This window comes from Rhinolophus ferrumequinum, chromosome 13, assembly GCF_004115265.2.
Source record: "Rhinolophus ferrumequinum isolate MPI-CBG mRhiFer1 chromosome 13, mRhiFer1_v1.p, whole genome shotgun sequence".
Lineage (NCBI taxonomy): Eukaryota > Metazoa > Chordata > Mammalia > Chiroptera > Rhinolophidae > Rhinolophus > Rhinolophus ferrumequinum.
In genome coordinates, this window is record NC_046296.1 from 5,019,038 (window position 1) to 5,039,982 (window position 20,945).

Below are 20,945 nucleotides of genomic sequence, written 5' to 3' on the forward strand. Positions count from 1 at the left end.
TATAACATTTTCAAAATGACAAAATTATAGAGGTGAGCATATTTGCTAAGAGTTAAGGATGGGGAGGGGGAGGATGTGACTCTAAAGGGGTAACAGGAGGGCGATCTTTGTGGTGCTGGAATAGTTCTATATCTTATTGAGGTAGTAGTTGCAGCAATCTACACATGTAATAAAATGGTATAGAACAATATATACCCATTGTACCAATGTCAGAGCTCTGGGTTTGGTATTGTACTGTAATTATTTAAGATGTAACTATTGGGGGAACACCGGGTTAAGGGCTCATGAGACCTCTCTTTACTACGTTACAACTTTAGTACTTTCAAAAGAAAAAGATTTTTTTTTTTATTAAAAACTACTTTTTGAGTACCTATTATCTTAACTGTTGTATCTCTCTAACTACAGACCTGCAAATTGTAGATATTTTCTCCATTTAACAGACGAGACTCAAGAGGCCTCCATTTATTTTTTATGAGGTCAGATGCATCTCTTAGGATCAAGAAAATATGGATCAAGGTTAGGTAACTGGTAAAGGACTGCAGTGGGATTTAAACCTGTCTGCCAAAGTCTAAAGCCCACGTCCTTCCTATGGCTCCAAACTGCCTCTTCTAAAGTCCTTGTGTCTTAGAACTGAGTAAAAGTAGGGCTTGACATTAGACATAGTTATTTATAATTTATTTCTTTTATTTAATAACAATTTGTTCATCGTGTGCTAGATATATAATAAATGATACAGAAATGAGTTATGTTGAACAAGAAATTAGAAACATGATCCCTTTAAAGTTGCTTAGAATTTAGTGGAAGGGACAGCTAAGTAAACAAATGATCATAATACATCTCATAAAACACTAAGATAAAACTAAGGCTGTATAGGAGCACAGGGAGGAGAAGCATTTCACCTCTCCTGGTGCAACGGGAGGTCAGCAAGCATTTTCAGTGTGCTCCAGTTGCTCAGAAATGTGGCATTATAGAAGCGATGAACAGAAGACAAGAAGACACATAAGCAGATAGATTGAAGTTTATCTGTGTATCCCACATCCTGTAGTTTAAAAAAGTACTAGTAATGAAAATGGCTTAGATAATAAGAGTAGGGGAAAATAAAGAAACTTAGTGAAAGGCATGGGGATGAGAATAGCAAACAGACAGGAGGTCACTGCACAGGCTTCAGTACTAGTTGCGAGAGGCAAAGGCAAAAAGGAAATTTTATTGAAATAATTCACGGTCCTATAGGGTAAGAACAGACCAGGTATCCAAAAGAAGTACATGTTTTCTTGAAATTGAGACCTGGGCAAAGTCTTCCCCAAGGATTCTATAAAGAGGGTCCTGTGACATAGTCTAGCACGTTTTCAATAACTTCCCTAATAACAGGTTTTAAAATGAGTTTAGTGAGATTGTTTCTTACAGCGTGTCTGGAATGCAGGTCTATACTGCAGATGGTGGTAGTTAGGTGGAGCAAGTATATAGGGCTGGGAACACAAATAGCATGTTTTCATCTTAATCTCAGTGTGATGGAGCACCATGTGGGGTTTACAGGAGTTACCTCAAATGTTCATTTTCAAAGAATTTGTTAGCTGTATATGCGAGAGGGCCAAAAGACGAGAGCGGGAGGTATTGCTGCAACTCTGGCCAGTGTTGATAAAGACTCAGCTAAGGAATTAGTGCATTTACAGTTTCCCTTTCTGTTGTTTAAAATTTTTTTCAGTTTTTTCTTGTTTCCTGGATTTGATCATTCAAACTCTTCAACCTCTAAATCTCACAAGTTAGTGTGCCTTACAAAATACCAAAGGGAGAGTTAGATTAAAATAATGGCTTTTATAGTGCTTCTGGGTATGTATTTATTGAGTTAATAAATGTCATTGTAGAATATTTAGTTAAATTCATGACCTTTGGATGTTTTATTTATATGTGACAAATTATAAATAAAGTTTACATTTTTAGAGAAAACTGTTGATTTTGATTGTTTGGAAAAAGCTATCTCTATAATGAATTGAAAAGGGCAAGGTCAGGGCAAGAATAGTGTTAGAAACTAAGAATAATGTTGAGGGATTTAACAATTTTGGATGCTTCTTACAGACCGAGGACTGTTTTTTCCTGTCTTTTTACATCTTCACAGGGTACTAACACAGTGGTCTTGAATATAATCGGTGCTCAATAATGTTTGTCAAATACACAATGAGAGAGAGACAAATACTATGAAAAGGACCTTTATGCCACCACTGTATCTCATACAGACTTCTGTTCTGGCACTTAACATATTGTATTTTTCTCAAGTAAACACTAAATTCTTTGAGGTACCTAACCTATATTGTATCTTAGGAATTACCATAGTTCCTGACATAGTCATTGTTCAGTGGGTCTAATATATTTATTTTTTCTTTAAAGGCGTTTGGATACCTTCGTGATAGAAAAGGCCCTTTTTTTCGTCCATTGATGGTTTGATAGTGGGCTGGGAAGTAAAGCTGTGGTCCTCCACATTAGTCAGCAAACGATTGATTTGGTATTTAGCTTAGTCAAGTAAGTTGTTAATATGTTCAAAGGGACTTTTCTAAAGCGTAACATATTTTGATAACAATAATTAGAAACTTAATTCTAAAGAATGCCTAATTGATGATATTATTAAAATAAAAAATTTCAACACGTGGTTTCCTTTTTTGTAGATACAAATATTTGGCTATTTTTCTAATAGTTTGTTAAAAATCAATAGTAATTAAGTTATTTTTTAAATCAAACTAAATTGTCTTGACAGATATAGCTGTATATAAACCTTTAAATTTTCGTTTAATGTATTTTTTCAGATAGGTAATACATTCACACGGCACAAATTCAGAAAGTAAAATAAAGATACACAGAAGTCTCCTTGCCAGGGAAGCACTCCCTACCGAATTCCAGTCACCTGGTTCTCCTCAGAGGGTAGCTAAGGAAATGTTTTAATGTGATTTTTTTCTTTCTAATTCTAACAGATTGAAGATCTCAAACAGACAAATCATGGCTTGGAAGAATATGTTAGGAAACTCTTGGATAGTAAGAAGGTGGTAAGCAGTCAAATAGACGATTTAACCAGCCACAATGAGCATCTTTGTAAAGAATTAATTAAAATTGACCAACTAGCAGAGCAACTAGAAAAAGAGAAAAATTTTGTGGTGGATACTGCCGACAAGGAACTTGAAGAAGCAAAGGTATTAGGTTTATTACTGATCAGGATTTTTTTTGGTGATTTATTTATTTATTTATTTATTTATTTATTTATTTATTTATAATTCTTTTTCCCTAGGATAACTCTCTTTTTTTTTAATAACTTTTTTTTAAATTAGTTTCAGGTGCACAAAACAATGTAATAGTTGGACATTTATCATTTATATCCCTCACACAGTGACAACGCGCCGCCCCCATCCACTCTCTCTGACATCGCACACAGCCATTACATTTTAACTGTCTCTATTCCTAATGCTGTACTCCGCTTCTTGTAAAAATATATATATATATATATATATATATAAAGTTGTAGTTGACATTCATTATTGTTCAGGTAAGGATTTTTTTAAAATTGCGCTGTAATTGACATATCACATATTAGTTGCAGGTGTACAACATAATGATTAGATATTTGTATATATTGCAAAATGATCACAATAAGTCGAGTTAACATCTGGCTACTGATCAAGATTTAAATCTACTTTCAACATCATGCGGTTATTAAATGCAAGGAAAAAGTGACATTCTTGTTTATGTCATTTGAAAGTTTTTAGATTTGACATTATATTTAAATGTCTGTTCTATGGATTAAATTATATTGCAATTCACATTTTATTTCTTTTAAAAATTTTGCTCACAAAAGTTCCTAAGTAATATTTAGTACTGGTAAAGACTTAAAGCAACAAGAATGTTCTGTATAGAGAACATTCTTCCTCTCACTAATCTTCCTCTCACTAATCTTCCTCTGCACAGATATCTACTAATAAGATACATACGTTCCCAGTCTTTGTTTCTGTTTGTTTTCACACTCACAATTTATTTCACACATTTGAATAAACTTTATTTTTTTTTAGAGCAGTTTTAAATTCATAGCAAAACTAAGCAGAAGGTACAGAGATTTCCTTTATAGCTCCTGCCCCCCAGACGCACAGCGTCCCCCGTTATCAACATCACCACCAGAGGGGTTCATTTGTTAAAATTGATGAACCTGCATTGACACATTACCACCCAAAGTCCATAGGTTACATTAGGTTCACCCTTGGTGTTGTACATTCTGCGGGTTGGACAAATGTATAATGACATGCATCCAATCATTACAGTGTCATACAGAGTATTTTCACTGCCCTAAAAATTTTCTGTGTTCCGCCTAGTTGAGATTCTTGTTGAGGAAGGCCTTCTTACCTCATGAACTACAAAAATATTTCTAGTTTTCTTTTAATACTTTTAATAATTTTTTTTAAAAGTTTTAATCCTTCTGGAATTTCTTTTTGTTTTGGTATGAGGTAGGGTTGATTAGTTCTTTTCTTTAGTCACTGATTTGAAGTGCCATTTTAACAGCTGCTAAATTCTCAATGTGCGTGGATGTGTTTCTGGATTGTTTGGTTTCATTGATTACTTTTGCCATTTTTTGTGCCACTACCACATTATTTTAATTTCTGTAGCTCTTTCATATTTTAATAACATTTTATTTCTTGATTGAGTTTTAGTACTCTGCCATGAAATTTAGAAACTAAGAATTTCAACACAATTATAAAATGAAGACCACTTGATTTCTCATTGCTGCCTGGTGGCTTATAAGCAAGACACAGAGTGGACTTGAAAGCCAAAAAGCAACCTATTGAATTTTTAAAATGATAGCGTGTTTGTTATCATTTGTGCTTGTTTGATTTGATCTTATTAATCACCAAATTAGTAAACTGTAATAATAAGGTGGTTTCTCAAAGCTACTTGTTGTTACATGTCATTTCTTAAACATCCTTTTCATGTCTTGGTAGAATATAATAAAGCGCTTAGTTAAATAAATGATCAGGCAGAACATGAATGTTATTGAAGGCATTATTTGTTACAGTAACTTGAAATATAAGAACCCAATCTCTAGGCTGGTATTTGTTTATATGCACTTACATTGTATAAAGGATAAATACGTCTAAATTACTGAAAAGTCTGAATAATGAGATATTTAAACATGTGAATTTTATTACTTCAATGTAAGGACACAGTCTTGAACAGTGTTGCCTGGAGGAGGTCCTTAGGGGAACCACTTGAGAGAGTAGATAAGAATTCTTTGTTTTAACTTGTGAATTATTTAGCTTGTCATGGTTGCTACTAAAGTATTTGAAGGACATTTAAAAGCACCTTGAATGTTTTAAATGTTTCTCAATAAACTCTTGTTTGTATTCTTTCTTTTAAAATAGTTATCCTTCATTCACATTTTAATGGTAAATTGAGTTCAGTCTCAATTATAAAAATGATCATATTAAAGAACACTGGATTAATGTTTTACTATGTCTTCCTTGTTTTCTTCAAATTAAAATTTACTGCACTCCTTCCCAGACTCTGGGAAGTCAAGTTGGCCAGATTCCCATGAAGAGAGCACCCAGTTTAGAAGTCATCATTTTGATGAGATTATTAGGGTCTGTCAGGGTGAATCCCATGTTATCAAAGGGAGAATTTCAGGAATGGAAAACTTCTAAAGTAAAAGAGCTAGGGCTTACCTAAAACTGAAAATAGTAAAGTCACAGATGGAAATTCTGCTTGGCTCAAAAAAGAGTGTTTCTAGGAAATAGATTTCCATATATGAGGTAGAACGTTTGTTGTATTAGAGAATTGGAAAGCTATTTGCGGAAGAGGTGGGTAGCAGTTTGAGAGTAGAGAGAGCACTGCTGATGCTGGGAAAACACTAGAAAGTTAAGAAAGAGGACAGAATGGAAATAGGTCCTTCAGGTTGGTAGAATGCCCTGAAATGAAGTCACGTGAATGTACAGGTAAAGGGGGATTAGTAAGATGCATGACCAGAGGTGGGGATATGAACACCAATGCGTGTTGTTATCTTCCATATGTCATTGGGTGTAGAATGTAGGTATCCAGTTGCTGGGGAGAGATTCCTTGTCTGATTTGTGGGGTTGTTACCGGGTTGTTCTGGTGTCCCTTAGCTTTTGTCTTGTCGAGAGCATTTTATGCAAGTACAGGATAGTAAGAAGTTTATTAGTGAAGGCAGATACACTCTTAAGATGTGGAGCAGACCAATCCCAAGAGGGGGAAAGGCCTTACCTTACACTGTATGAAGGCTTCCTTTTATTTCTATGCGTAGAATTGCCTCCCCCTCTCTTCTGCTTGTCTCTGTCCTGCTGAGGTGCTTAGTCCCCCCTTTTGGTTCTCAAGGTAGTTTCTGTCAAGTTTCTTTTTAGGGTTTGTTTGAGAAGCTCACTAAAATGGTCCTGACAAACAGGATGTGTACTCTGATAAGTGGAAGGTCTTCCCTCCTTCTCTGGCTTTCAGTAGCACACTCCCTTGATTTAGGGGCATGTGTGAGCCTGGAATCCTGCTGGGCTAGTAAGGCGCTGGTGCCCTATGTGAGGGCAGCTGCAAGGGGTCTTGACCTGCAAGGGGTCTTGACCCAGGTAGGAGCTGCAGCAGGGGGCTTTCTAACCGGGGGTAGGTCTCTCTTCCTGCTCATTTGTGTTTATCTACTTACCCTATCAGGATGAGGCTTGAAGCAAGAGAATTTCTAATTTGAGAGCTGGGAAGGAATGTTTGGGTTCCTATACTATTTGAGGTCATGCTCTGGATATGTGGAAGAAGACTGTGAGGGTAAAGCTACTGCTCGCTGGTCTAGAATTGAGAGAGGCCGCATTACATTTACTTACTCAGAAGGGATTCCTTTTAGTCATATTTTTAAAGGTGAACAGAGTAAATTCTTCCATCATTTATCCCATACAAATGTTTTGAGTATTTCCTAGTGTTATTTGTTGCTTTACCAAATTACTCTAAACCTTAACTTCTTTGAATAACACACATTTATATCTCACAGTTTCAAGTGCCGCTTAATTGAATAGTTCTGGCTCATGGTTTCTCAGGAAAGTGGAGTCAAAATGATGGTCAGGACGCAGGCATTGCTTGACTGGCACTGGAAGATTGCTTTTATGATGGCTTACTCAGATAGCTGCTGGCTTTGGCAGGAAGCCGCGGTTCCTTGCCAGGTGGACCTCTCCCTCAGGTTGTTTGGTATATTTATAGCAGTGGCTTCTCCAATCTAGTGATCCAAGAGAGATAGCAAGGAGGAATCTGTAATGCCTGTTATGATCCAGTCTCAGAAGTTACACACCACCACTTCTGCTATATCCTGTTAGTTAAGGATAGCCCCCACTCAAGGGGAAGGAAGTTCAACTCCATCTTTTGAAGGAAGGAGTAGCAGAATTCATGGACATATTTTAAAAGCACCACAATTATATGCCTCCTTTTATCTTCCTCTCGAGTTGTTTATCATTCATGCCTTATTACAGTGTTTCCCAGATACTTGAATACAATGCTTTGAAATATGAAGTAGGACTGCAGTTTTATCATTCTGATTTCTTTATACAGTTTTATATTTTTAATTAACATAGGGGCCATTACTGGACTGGATCTCTGGTGGTAGCTCCTGTCAGTATTGTCACCTTTGTGTGTGATTCAGTCAGTCAAAAATATTTCAAAACCTATGTGGAAGGCAAAACAGAAAGCATATTTAAGTTTTAACTCCCGCCCCCCCCCACCACAACATACACTCATGCAGACACACAGACACTCTCCCCTGCTTTTTTTTTGGGGGGGGGAGGGGAGAGGGAACAGGACTTTATTGGGGAACAGTGTGTACTTCCAGGACGTTTTTTTCCAAGTCAAGTTGTCCTTTCAATCTTAGTTGTGGAGGGTGCCGTTCAGCTTCAAGTTGTCCTTTCAGTCTTAGTTGTGGAGGGCGCAGCTCAGTTCCAGGTCCAGTTGCCGTTGCTAGTTGCAGGGAGTGCAGCCCACCATCCCTTGCGGGAGTCGAACTGGCAACCTTGTGGTTGAGAGGACACGCTCCAACCAACTGATCCAACCAGGAGGCAGCTCAGTTCAAGGTGCCGTGTTCAATCTTAGTTGCAGGGGGCAGAGCCCAACCATCCCTTGCGGGACTCAAGGAGTAGAACTGGCAACCTGTGGTTGAGAGCCCACTGGCCCATGTGGCAATTGAACCGGCAGCCTTCGGAGTTAGGAACATGGAGCTCTAACTGCCTGAACCACCGGGCTGGCCCACCCCCTGCTTTGTTTTGCTCTGTAGCACTTTCCTACTTTATCCCTCCCTCCCTCTACTCCAGCCACAGTAGCCTCCTTACTGTTCCTTGGAATTTAGCAGGAACCTCCTGTTCCTTTTGCCTTAGGACATTTGCTATAGCTGTATCTTCTGCATGGAATGTTCCAGATTTTCACATGGTTTGACTCCCTCCCTCCTTTAAGTCTTTGCTCAAAGGGCACCTTTCAGTGAGGACTCCCCGATCACCCTATTTAAAATTCCAAACTGGCCCTTCATGAACACCACTAATGTCCTTAACTCTGCTCTTTTTTTTTTCCTATTGTACTATATTTTTTTGTTAGGCTTATTTTTTCGTTGTCTACCCAGCCGGAATATAAGCTGCTCAGGAATCTTTGTCTATTTTATCCACTTTTAAAATCTGAAGTGCCCAGAATAGATGTGAATACTCATTGTGTAACAGAGGTGCCAAAAAAAAAAAAAAAGGTATACACATGACTTGTATTTATCTTTTGTGACCAGTATATATTGAGAATTACAATTTTAATACAGTTTTCTTCTTTCTTAAAATGTGTATACATTTTTTTTGGCACCTTCTGTATTTTTTGAATGACACAATCACTGTCTGACATATTTTACCTATGATCTTCTGTTTTTCTCTTTTCAACTAGAATGTAAGCTACATGAGGGCAGAGATGATTGTCTGTTTTATTCACTTCTATACCCAGCATATACCACAATGTCAGGCACATATTAGGTCCTCATTAAACAATTGTCAAAAAATGAAAACACTGAGTTGGCACATCTTTTAATTTGGGCCAGTTTTAATTTTGCTTTTCAGGGTGGACTCGGCGTTATGTTTACAAAAGTAATACACATCTATTATAAAAATTTCAGTCTATATACAAGAGCATAATAAAGAAAATAACATCTACCAAAATCACACCTTGCTATAACTAGACATAATCCATCTTCCTCAGTTCATATGTTATTGGTTTTGTTCCATCGATATCTAGGATATGTGTATATAAATTTTTATTTTTTGCAAGAATATGTCATACCAAATAAAATTTTTGGTATTTTACTTGGCAGTATGAGTTGCTATAATTAATTTACTTTAGTATGGACATCTTTATACGTAATCCAATATAGATTTATTTCTTTTTAGAGTCCACATAGTAGTATAAATTAAAGCATTGAAAATTGCCTATCCAAAGCTATACATAAGCTTATTTAAACTGTACATAAGTTATGTTCCATACCATAACACCCCTTAGTATTAAAATATGACTGCCAGAGAAATCTTAGAAAAGCACTTTGGTCTAAAAAATAAATGAGGTGCAATAATTCCAGAAAATTCAAATTTGAAATATAGCAGAAGACACTTTAGCATAACAAAGGGGAAGTTTATGAATTGAGAAATAAGTTTATTAAACTAATATGCCAACGTTTAGTCAAGAGCTTTTCAGCTTTATATCAAAACATGGTCACTGTCCTCTAGAAACATACAGTCTAGTCATATTAAGTATATAACTGGGTAGCTATACTGTAAGACTGCGTATATTCTTTCTGTGTCATAAATCTGATACAAAAAGTTTTTGGTTTTTGTGAGGTGGATTGAACTAAACTATTAAGTGTAGAGTTCAGAGGAGAAAGCAATCACTTCTGACTATCGTGGTTTGGGAAAAATTTTTTTATCTTAGTCATTCTTTTATTTCTTCCCTATTATCCTCAGAATTATAACTAGCATTAGCATGTTTTTCCAGTTTCTGGGGGGGAAGGGGTAATTTGGTAAAATACAGTCAACTAATATTTTATAGAAAACATTAGATAATTTAAAGCAACTGCTGTATTTCATCCTAGGTTCTCTTACCATCCAAGTTAGGTGAATATAAAGGGTAGATTATCTCTTCTTTTGTAAAATAGTCACTGTCTGCATTTATTTGTTTATTTATTTATTTATTTATTTAATTAATTAATTTATTTATTTAGTGTGTTTTCTAGGACCCATCAGCTCCAAGTCAATTAGTTGTTTCAATCTAGTTGTGGAGGGCGCAGCTCACAGTGGCCCATGTGGGGACTGAACCGGCAACCTTGCTGAGAGCACCTCACTCTAACCAACTGAGCTAACTGGCCGCCCTTGCATGTTTTTATTTTTAGGGGGCTTCCATTTTTTGATGGTCTCTTTCCAGTTAAAGCAGTTTAAACATTTTAAGTCTCAATGACAGTTGTTTTCTCGCTTGATTTTCAGATTGAACTCATTTGCCAGCAAAATAATATAATAGTACTGGAAGATACAATAAAAAGACTTAGATCTGTAAGTACATTTTTGTAAAATATGTGTTAAGGAATTGTTTTTATTCTGTCAGTAGAGTAAGACTATGAAAAGTTGTACATATGTTTTGGCTCTCATGCATTTTGTGAACAATAAAATATGTTTGCTGTCTAAATCAGCACCGTCTGCTGGTGCACAGGATGCTCCCACCTGTAGGAGCAGTGCTGCTCTATTCCACTTCATCATTCCTTTCTTTTCTAGAGGTGGAGAGAACTTTTGGTTAGTTTTAGTAATGCCCTTAACTACTACTTGACTTAAAATGATGACTATAATTTAATTCTCAAAATATAAGGTGAATTTGTCTACACATTAACTTTTATGCCTTATCGTAATAAATATCTTTAAGTCAAATTTTGTTACTGAATTCTGAGTAATATATTTTCTTTATCTAACAATGTGGAATGAAAACTGCTCTGTTGAGACCTTTTCACGTTACCATTTAAAATATTTTCAACACCTTGTCTGTAAGTATGTTATTTTCTCTCAATATAGTATTGTTAAAATAAGTGTTGTAAAAGAAATGTTTCTAAATATATTAAAGTGAACGGGAATGCATCTGAAAGTACATGCAAGTATGGAATATCCAGCATTCATTTAATTTATTCATTCATTGAACAATTATTAAACAAAACTTGGATGCTTTACCAGGTTTTCTAAGCAAATTAATTCCATTTCTAGGATTTGTAACTAGATTTGTGGACATTTCTGGCCTCTCTGAAATGTCTTCACTATTTTTCTTCAAAACTATTGAGTAAATTTAGGGGCACTTTCAGTTAAATAAAACTATAGTACATTCAGAAATGCTGAATGTTAAATTTATTCAGTTAAATAAAACTATAGTACATTTCAGAAAAGAAAGTTTCTAACTGCTTTTTAAAAAGTATTGATGAATTATTTTTAAAACACCAAATTCATTATTTTTAAGGATCCTGTTTGTTTGTCTTCAACTTTCGTGTAGAAAATGATGCTATAGTTTAGCTTGAAATAATGGCCTAATTTTTTCCTTCTTGGCAAGATAATTTTAGAGACTGAAAAAGCACAAAATAAATCTCCTTCCAGACTTGATTCCTTTGTCAAGACTTTGGAAGCAGACAGAGATTACTACAAGAGTGAAGCTCAAAATTTGAGAAAGATGATTAGGAATAGATCTAAAAGTCCAAGACGCCCATCTCCATCTTCCCGGGTAGGTTTTGGAAACTTATAACTATGTTGGAATTTGTTGCTCAAACATGGACTTTTATTCTTTGTTTTACCTAATCTGGAGATAATTCATGTTGATTGGCATGAATTGGTATATCAAAGAGGTTGGGAGACAGAGGTCACTTTGATGGACGGTGGGTCATCAAAGTTGGTTCTTTATCCCCAGTATTAGTAGTAGCTGAGAGGTAATCAGACAAATGTGGGGCACTTTGGAATGAAGCTGTTAGAAAGAGGTGATTTTTTAAACTCTGTTCTTCATCGTTTCCTTTCATTACATAGTCATATGTGCTTAAGTAGAGATTGTGTACTGCCATCAGTAGCACCTTTCTATTAGTACCAGATGTAAAGAAAGAATTTCAAATTTCTTATATAATAATTGTAGGTTACAAACTGTGATGTAGAGCTTTTGAAGACAACAAGAGACCGCGAAGAACTTAAATGCATGCTGGAAAAATATGAGCGTCATTTGGCAGAAATTCAGGGTAATGTCAAGGTTCTTACATCTGAGAGAGACAAGACCTTCCTTCTTTATGAACAGGTAAGTTTATAAGGAACCAGAATATGTAAAAATAATAACAGTTAAGTCTAGAGATATGTAGTTCTTTAAGTATGCTTAAATCTGCCAAACAAATTGATTTAATATTTGGGAATTACTTTTGTTCTGAAGTTATTCTTAATGAAATGTAATATATTTCCAATACAATAAATGTATGTGTACACTCACACATATATTCACACATATATGTTATACCTATACCCAAAAAAGATCATATACATGCATAGAACTAGTCTGATGTTTGAAATAAGAAATTGGGAAGATGTTAAATGAGAGGGTATGGTGAGTTCAAAGTAAAAAGATTTGCGTTTGGGAGTTAAAAAATACTAACATAGCATTCTGATGTACTGTCAACCACTTTAGGAACTGCCATATACTTTGTTTAATTTCAGAGAGTAAAAGTAATTTGTAGTTTATTTTTGGCTTTAAATTATGTAAGCATTATTAATCAAATAGCTTCTTTATTCAACAAACATTAAACTCCATAAATCACCAACATAACTTAAAAATATCAAATTCTGTTACAGCAACTTTGTGCAGGGTTCTGGGCTTGCTACTCTAAATAAAAAAGACAAGACTCAGGCACTGTTTTTTCTATTGTTTGCAATCTAGTTGGGGAGATAAAATATATTGCCATGTATTTATTCTTTGTTACTTTAGCATAAGTAGTCAAGAAGATATTGCAAAAATAAAAGTGGATAGTTTTAGTTATGGGGATGAAGGAAATCTTGGTAGAGAAGTGGAGTTTGAGTCCTGAGGGATGAATGGGGTTTCTGTTATCTAAAAGGGATAAGAAGGAACATTCCAGACTAAAGGACTGGTATGAGGCAAAGGCAGGAAAATCAGCAGGTAAGTGGATTAATTTAAGACTATGTGTCAGTAGGGGAAAAGGGAGCTAAGGGTTGAGAGTTAGCTGGGACTACAGCAGGAGTCTAAACTTTCTGTAAAGCCCAGATAATGAATATCGTGGGCTCTGCAGGCCATGTGATCTCTGCTATTCAACTCTGTTGTCTTTTAAAAGCAGCCCTAGACAATATACAAATAAATAACTTCGTTATGTTACAATATAACTTTATTAATGCCTTACAAAGTGTTTATACTTTGCTTTATAAACAGTAGGCAGTCTATTTGTTTTTTAAGGCAGAAGAAATATGACCAAAGCTACATTTTTACAATTTTAACCTGGTAACAATTTTATATTATCCCTCACATAATCTTTCTATATTATCATCTTATATAACAGTTTCTCCTTCAAGAAAATTGGAAGGAGGGAAAAACCATGGACTTTTTTTTTTTTGAGAATATTTTTTATTTATTAAATTTATTGATATGACATTGGTTAATTAAATTATATAGGTTTCAAGTGTACATTTCTATAATACATCATCTATGTATTGCATTGTGTGTTTACCAGAATCAGTTCTCCTTCCATCACCATATATTTGATCCCGTTTTCCCTCTTCTACCACCCTCTCTCCCCCTTACCCTCTGGTAACCACTAAACTGTTGTCTGTGTCTATCAGTTTTTATTTCTTTGTTTGTTTGTCTTGTTCCTTTGTTGCTTTCAGTTTTATATCCCACATATGAGTGAAGTCATATGGTTCTTGACTTCTGTCTCACTTATTTCACTTAGCATAATAATCTCAAGATCCATCCGTGTTGTTCCAAATGGCACTATTTCATCTTTTCTTACGGCCGAGTAATATTCCATTGTGTTTATGTACCACATCTTCTTTATCCAATCATCTATGGAAGGACACTTTGATTGTTTCCATGTCTTGGCCGCCATAAATAATGCTGCAATGAATATCGGGGTGCATATAATTTTACAGATAAATGTTTTCAGATTTTTTTGGTAGATACCCAGGGGAGGAATTTCTGGGTCATATGGTAATCCTGTTCTTAATTTTTTGAGGAACCTGTGCACTGCCTTCCAAAATGGCTGTACCAATTTACATTCCCACCAACAGCGTGTGAGGGTTCCTTTTTCTTTTCCGAGAATTTTTGTAAGAGTTTTTTTCAGCCAAACTGACAACAGTACCAGGGAGCAAGATCTCAAATGCTCTGGAGAATTACAATTTTGCAGCTTTTTTTTTATGCTATTTGAAATTAAGGGGGGAAGATAGGGGATAGCAAGGTGGGGATTGGGTTACAGAACAGTTAACAAGATTATGTGCTCTTCTGGAGGTGGTTACTCCTTATTTCAAAGGTATGTTAACCTAAATGCAAAGAAACAATGGATAGGGCTGACTTAAGGCAGAGGTGCTATCAGTTAAAATAAAGACAGGGACAGGTGGTAAAGACACTGTAAAGGAAGACTTGACAAGATTTGATTTGAGCAAAAAGGAGGATGAATGGCAATTACTGAAGTTGTTTTGAATGACTAAAGAATGCTGTTAGTAGGAAAATAGGAAAATCATTGGTGATTGGAGAGAAAAGATGTGTTTGGTTTCAACAGATGGAGTAATATGATAACACATCCAGGTCATAATTGCTCTCCAGCAGTAAGAAATGAGAGACTGGAGTAGGGAGAAAGGCAAGAGCTGATGATGTAGATTTAGAAGTCCGAGCCTTTCGAGTAGATGCGGTCTCTGAATGAGAAAGCTACAGATAGAGAATCTTGGGAAGTTTTATTCCATTGGTAGAAGAACTTTTGAAAGAGATAAAGAAGACAGGAAACTAAGGCAGCACAATGTTATAAACCCAAGGGAGAAAGGAATATCAAGGATGGTGTTGAAAACAATGCCAAATGTTGTCAAAATATCAAGAACAGGAACTGAGAAAAGGCCATTAGGTTTGGTGAGGTATTAGTTGAAATTCTGCAGAGTGGTGAGTGTGGGAGCCAGGTTACACTGGGGTGAGAAAGTGGCTAGTAAGGAATGAACCAGAGGTATAGACCATGGCACTTAACGAAAAAGAAGGAAAAGAGATATAGGATGGTAAATGGGCTACAGGATTAAGTGACAGTGTTTCAAGATATAGGAGCCCTATCCATGGTTGAGGGCAGGGGAGAAAGAGCCAGTGGAGAGGGTACTCTTCACAATGAGAGGAAATAATTATAATTGAGTCGGGGGTATCTTAGAAGAAATTCAGGAGATGAGGTCCAGTATTCTGGTGAAGGCTTAGCTATGGAATTTGGGAAGTAGTATATCCTCCTCTGAGACTTGGAGAATAGCCGAGTAGACAGTGATCAAAATCAAGACGAAGGAAGATAAGGGACTTAAGCCGAGAAGTAGGATATGAAATCATCTACAGGTGTAGAACAGTTTGGGGGCTGAGGATGGTTGAACAAATGTGTAGGGTTGGCAATAAGGATTGGTGGGCCTTTCTGTCCAGGGTAAGATTAGCCAGGACCTGACTACATACATTTATGTAGAGAAAGACTAGAACACCATGATAATATTTATTAAACCAGTATTCTACCCAAATTGTGCTGAATTCAAATTTATATCGTAAAGTAGATGGAGTATACCATATATGTTTCTTAGTTAAACATTCTCTCATGCATTGGCTGCCTCCAAAATTAGTTTTAAAAAATTTGGGCCAAGATATTGTGAACCAAACTTCTATTTGTATACATTCATTTGCATTTTTAGGGCATCATTTGCATTTATTTGTATACATTCATTAAAAATTATTTTATCCTGCTGCATACATATTAATATAGGTTTGAATTTTACCTGGCTGAAGGTAAGATAACTGTATTTATGTCTGTTCTAAGGCTTGTTAAATGCGAGTCTCTCTATGTATTTAAATGATAGGCACAGGAAGAAATTGCCCGACTTCGACGAGAAATGATGAAAAGCTGTAAGTCTCCTAAATCAACAACAGCGCATGCCATCCTCCGGCGGGTGGAGACTGAAAGAGATGTGGCCTTCACTGATTTACGAAGAATGACCACAGAACGAGATAGTCTAAGGGAAAGGCTAAAGGTCTGAAATAATTTTATCTGTGTGAACATTTGTGAAACACAATGCAGTGACATTGAAAGTACTTTGTTTCATTTTTGTTTTTTGACCAGATTGCCCAAGAGACGGCATTTAATGAGAAGGCTCACTTGGAACAAAGGATAGAGGAGCTGGAGTGTACAGTTCATAACGTAAAGAAAAACCACTTTTGTGCTTTTGGCTATACATTGTCAATGGCTTCCCCCTTTTGCTGTGTTTAGACAAGTTCTTTTATATTATTTAAGATAATGTTTGTAATCCTAAAATATTTAGGTGGTATGGATGGTATAAATTGTCAATTTTTCATTGTATATTTCCTTCTAAAAAATGTGAGTAAAATCTTTTTTATGTTAGGTTGTGAAATGTGTTCTTTTAAAAAAAAAATTAGGGATGCACTCGCAGGGATTTTAAAATTTTCTCATCTCCTTAGTTCATCAAAGATAACATTGCTAGATATAGAAAGCCTGACTTAGTCCACCTAATGAGTAGCTAGGGAAGAGAAAATTGTGATGAAATGAAAATTAATGAGAAAAATATATTTAAACTGAATTTAAATGTGAAGTATCACATTTTTACTAATCAAGGATTTGAGATCCTGTGAATATATGTTTGAGATGTTACAACTATAGAAACAGAATTAAGAGAACTTGACTTACTGTTACCAAATTTAATTGAATGTTTATGAATTCATCTGTATTGTGTTGTTATAATGAGTAAAAAAAGCAATAGGTAGGAGGAAGATGATTTTTTTCATTAACCCACTTTATGTGTATAATTTGTTAATGTTGAGCAGCAAATAGGAAATCCTTTGCAAATGGGAGATGTATGCTGTAGTCACATTGCACCCGATTGAAAATGTAGGTGGAACCCTGTTCTTGTTCCTTCTCCACCATACCTTGTCCATACAGCCTCCCACAACTTTAAGTCTAATCTGATCAGCTCGTCGTGTAAGTCTTGTCATGTACCACAGTTGTACCAGGAGAGGATCTCTCTTTAGGAAAGCACTAAGACTTCCTCAGTGATGGCCGTAACCTACCTTGTCATTCTACTTGTATAGCTTGATGATGAACGTATGGAACAAATGTCAAACATGACTTTGATGAAGGAAACCATAACCACTGTGGAGAAAGAAATGAAATCACTAGCAAGAAAGGCGATGGATACCGAAAGTGAACTTGGCAGACAAAAAGCAGAGAATAATTCTTTGAGGTAAACTAAATTACCTTTGAACAACTAATAGCTTACTATACCTACTAGCTCTGCTTTTTTGTAGTGTATTTTATCATGATAATTAAGTTATTTGTTGACTGTAATTTCTGGGAGGATTATTACAAAGCAGTTGTAAGAAACCTCAGCACCCTTTACATGATTTCTCCGAGATCAGTCACAGACTGGTCAGGCCACTCTTAACCAGGAATCAAACTTCTAGTGATCTGAATCCTCCATTTGCAGAGAGCCTCAAATGTTTAGCTGAAATAGCCCTTGCAAGGCCAGCCCTTCTGGGTACAGAGTGTGTTTGACTTTGGCATGTGGTTGTTAACGTACCTTTGTAACGTAAATTATGTTCTGGGATCTGAACAGCATAAGCAAGTGCAAAGCATAGGTTTGATAGTAGCTTAGCAAAAGGGTGGTTTAGAATATAATAAAAAGTCATAGCAGAAAAGTAGGAACATGTAACAGAACTTCTGTTAATTGGATGTCAAGTACTGAGCTTCGCCCTTTCTACATACTGGTACAGCAGCAGAAGAAATTCTAATCAAGTTGCTACAGGCAGTAGCATAGGGGAGTACATTTTTGAAGACCTCCATGTTAGTTATTTAACTTTTAGTATGTGTGGATGTGAGAAATACAGGTTCTGCAGATTCAGTAAGGCTGAATTTCAGTACATCTGTGAACATTTGAAAAATAGTAGTTCATTTGAGTGTGAAATATATTAAGTCTACAGATAATAGTTGGTTCACATACATTGGGATCACTTGTCAGGATAGATAATCATTCAAATTCTTCCCTGCTTAAAAGGATATTGCAAGCTCAGGTAAAATAAAAATGATAAGACAATAACCACAAAGAAAACCTTGGAAAATAGAGAAAAGTGTAAAGAAAATTTAAATCACCCATGATTCCACAAACTAGGGGAGAATTATTGTTAGTGTGGATCTGTTTCTAACTAGAAATATGTTTATCTGTGTGTGTGTAAGTTTTCTATGTAATTGACATTATCCTATAATAAGTGATATATTTGGCCAGTTTCACTTAATTATATACCATAAGCGTTTTCCCATGCATTGGAAGTTCTTTGAGAGCGTTTTAGTAGTTTATTAAAATATTCTAACTGATAGATGTGTAATAATTTGGAGATGTTTTGTGTACATTTGTCTTAACAGTATTATTAAAATATTATTCACATAGTTAAGGTGTTCAGTTTGGTAAGTTTCGACATGTATGTACCTCTAAAACCATCACCTCCGTCAGGATAGTGGCTCTATCCATCACTCCCAAAGTTTCCTCGTGCCCCTCTGTGACCTCTCCCTGCCCTGCTAATCCCCAAGCTACTGCTGATTTGCTTTCTGTCATAGAGATGTGTCTGGATTTTCTAAAATGTTACGTAAATGAAATCATACAGTATATATTCTTTTGTCCAGATACTTTCACTTACCAAAATTATTTTGAGATTTATTCACGTAGTCACATGTAATCAAGAGTTTATTCCTTTTTATTGCTGAGTAGTATTCCATTGTATGGATACACCATGTAGACATTTTGGTTGTTTCCAGTTTGGGGCTGTAACCAATAGAACTGTTATATGAATGTTGCTATATGAGTCTTTGTGTGGATGTATGCTTTTATTTCTCTTGGAAAATAACTAACAGTAGAGTGAGTCATATAATAGATATATGTTAAACTTTTGAAGAAATCATTAAACTGTTTTCTAACGTGATTGTACTATTTTATTTTACTTTGGCACCAGTGGTGTCTTAGTGTTCCAGTTGTCACATATTCTCACCAGCACTCGGTGTGCAGTGTCTTTTTAATTTTAGCTGTTCTGATAGGTGTGTGTTATGGTTTTAATTTGCCTTCCCTAATGACTAATGATTTCAAGCATCTGTTCTTGTGCTTATGTGCCATACATTTATCTTCTTTAGTGTCTATTGAAATTTTTTGCACATTCTTCTTGAGTGGTTTATATTATGATCATTAAGTTGTAAAAGTCTTTTCTATATTCTAGATACGAGTCCTTTATCAGGTACATGTTTTGCAAATATTTTCTCCCAGTCTGTGGCTTGCCTTTTTATTTTCTTAACAGGGTCTTTCAAAGAGCAAATGTTTTTTATTTTGATAAAGTGAAATTTAAAAATTTATATCCAGTTTTTTGTGTTCTTTCAAAGAAGCCATCATTAAGCCTAAGGTAACTAAGATTTTTCTCCTGTGTTTTCTTCTAGCAATTTTATAGTTTTAGTTCTTATATTTAAATCTATGATCCATTTCAAGTTAATTTTTTATATAGTACTAGATATAAATCAATGTTCACGTTTTATTTTGCATATGGATATCCAATTGTTCCAGCACTATTTGTTGGAAAACTATCCTTTCTATACTGAATTGTTTTCCACGTTTGTAGAAAGTCAGTTATCCATATATGTGTAGGTCTGTTCTTGGTTATCTGTTTAGTTCAGTGGCTCTATTTATGTATCTTGATGCCAATATAACATTCCTGATTACTTTAAGTCTTCAAATTAGGTAGTGTTAGTCCTCCAACTTCCTGCTTTCTCAAAGTTGTTTTGGCTGTTCTAGTTCCTTTGCATTTTATTTTAATTTTACAATCAGCTTCACAACATATACAAAAAAAGTCTGCTTGGGAATTTGACTGGAATTGGGGGAAAATGACATCTAAAGAATATAAAGTGTTCCCACTCATGAACCAAGTATGTCTCTCCATTTCCCTAGGTCTTTAATTTCCTCGGGATGTCTTGTAGTTTTCAGTGTGTAGATCTTACACTTCTTTTGTCAGATTTATCCCTAAGTATTTCCTCCTTTTCACTGCTATTGTAAATGGAATTTTAAAATTTTCACTTTCTGATTGTTTATTGCTTGTGTATGAAAATACAGTTATTTTTAAAACTAAACTTTGTATGTTAGAACAGTTACAGATTTACAGAAAAATTGAGAAAGTGGTACAGAGTTCTACATATCTCCTACCCAACTTCCTGTTGTTAACATCTTACATTAGAATGATACACTTGTTACAATTAATGAATCAATATTGATACATTATTATTAACTAAAGTCTGTACTTTATTCAGATTTCGTTAGTTTTTCCCTAATGTCCTTTCTCTGTTCCAGGATCCCATCCAGGACACCATATTACATTTAGTTGTCATGTCTCCTTAGGCTTCTCTTGGCTATGCCCCTCTCAGACTTTCCTTGTTTTTGATGACCTTGACAGTTTTGAGAAGTTCTGATCAGGTATTTTGTAGAAAATCTCTCAACTGGGGTTTGTCTGATGTTTTTCTCATGATTAGACAGGGTAATATGTTTTTGAGAGGAAGATCACAGAGGTTAAGTGCCATTTTAGGGTACATATATGTCCAAGATATCATGGGTACAGTAGTATCGATATGACCTACTACTGTTGATTTTGACGTTGATCACCTGGCTGAGATAATGTGT

General features: G+C 35.4%; 1 protein-coding gene across 9 annotated transcripts in view; it reads left to right on the forward strand.

The window, feature by feature from the left end:
* The window catches only part of TSGA10 (testis specific 10), a 109,870-nt gene that overhangs the window by 28,737 nt on the left and 60,188 nt on the right, over nucleotides 1–20,945 (forward strand). For 4 of the 9 annotated variants that reach the window (XM_033125405.1, XM_033125406.1, XM_033125404.1 and 1 more), the window contains exons 3-9: nucleotides 2,961–3,176; nucleotides 10,491–10,556; nucleotides 11,590–11,757; nucleotides 12,157–12,312; nucleotides 16,092–16,262; nucleotides 16,352–16,429; nucleotides 17,335–17,486. In XM_033125405.1, the coding sequence (XP_032981296.1) occupies nucleotides 11,707–11,757; nucleotides 12,157–12,312; nucleotides 16,092–16,262; nucleotides 16,352–16,429; nucleotides 17,335–17,486 (608 nt within the window). In that variant the 5' untranslated portion in view covers nucleotides 2,961–3,176; nucleotides 10,491–10,556; nucleotides 11,590–11,706. The remainder of the gene's footprint in view (nucleotides 1–2,960; nucleotides 3,177–10,490; nucleotides 10,557–11,589; nucleotides 11,758–12,156; nucleotides 12,313–16,091; nucleotides 16,263–16,351; nucleotides 16,430–17,334; nucleotides 17,487–20,945) is intronic. The other 5 variants (XM_033125407.1, XM_033125408.1, XM_033125409.1 and 2 more) reach the window with 3 other exon arrangements.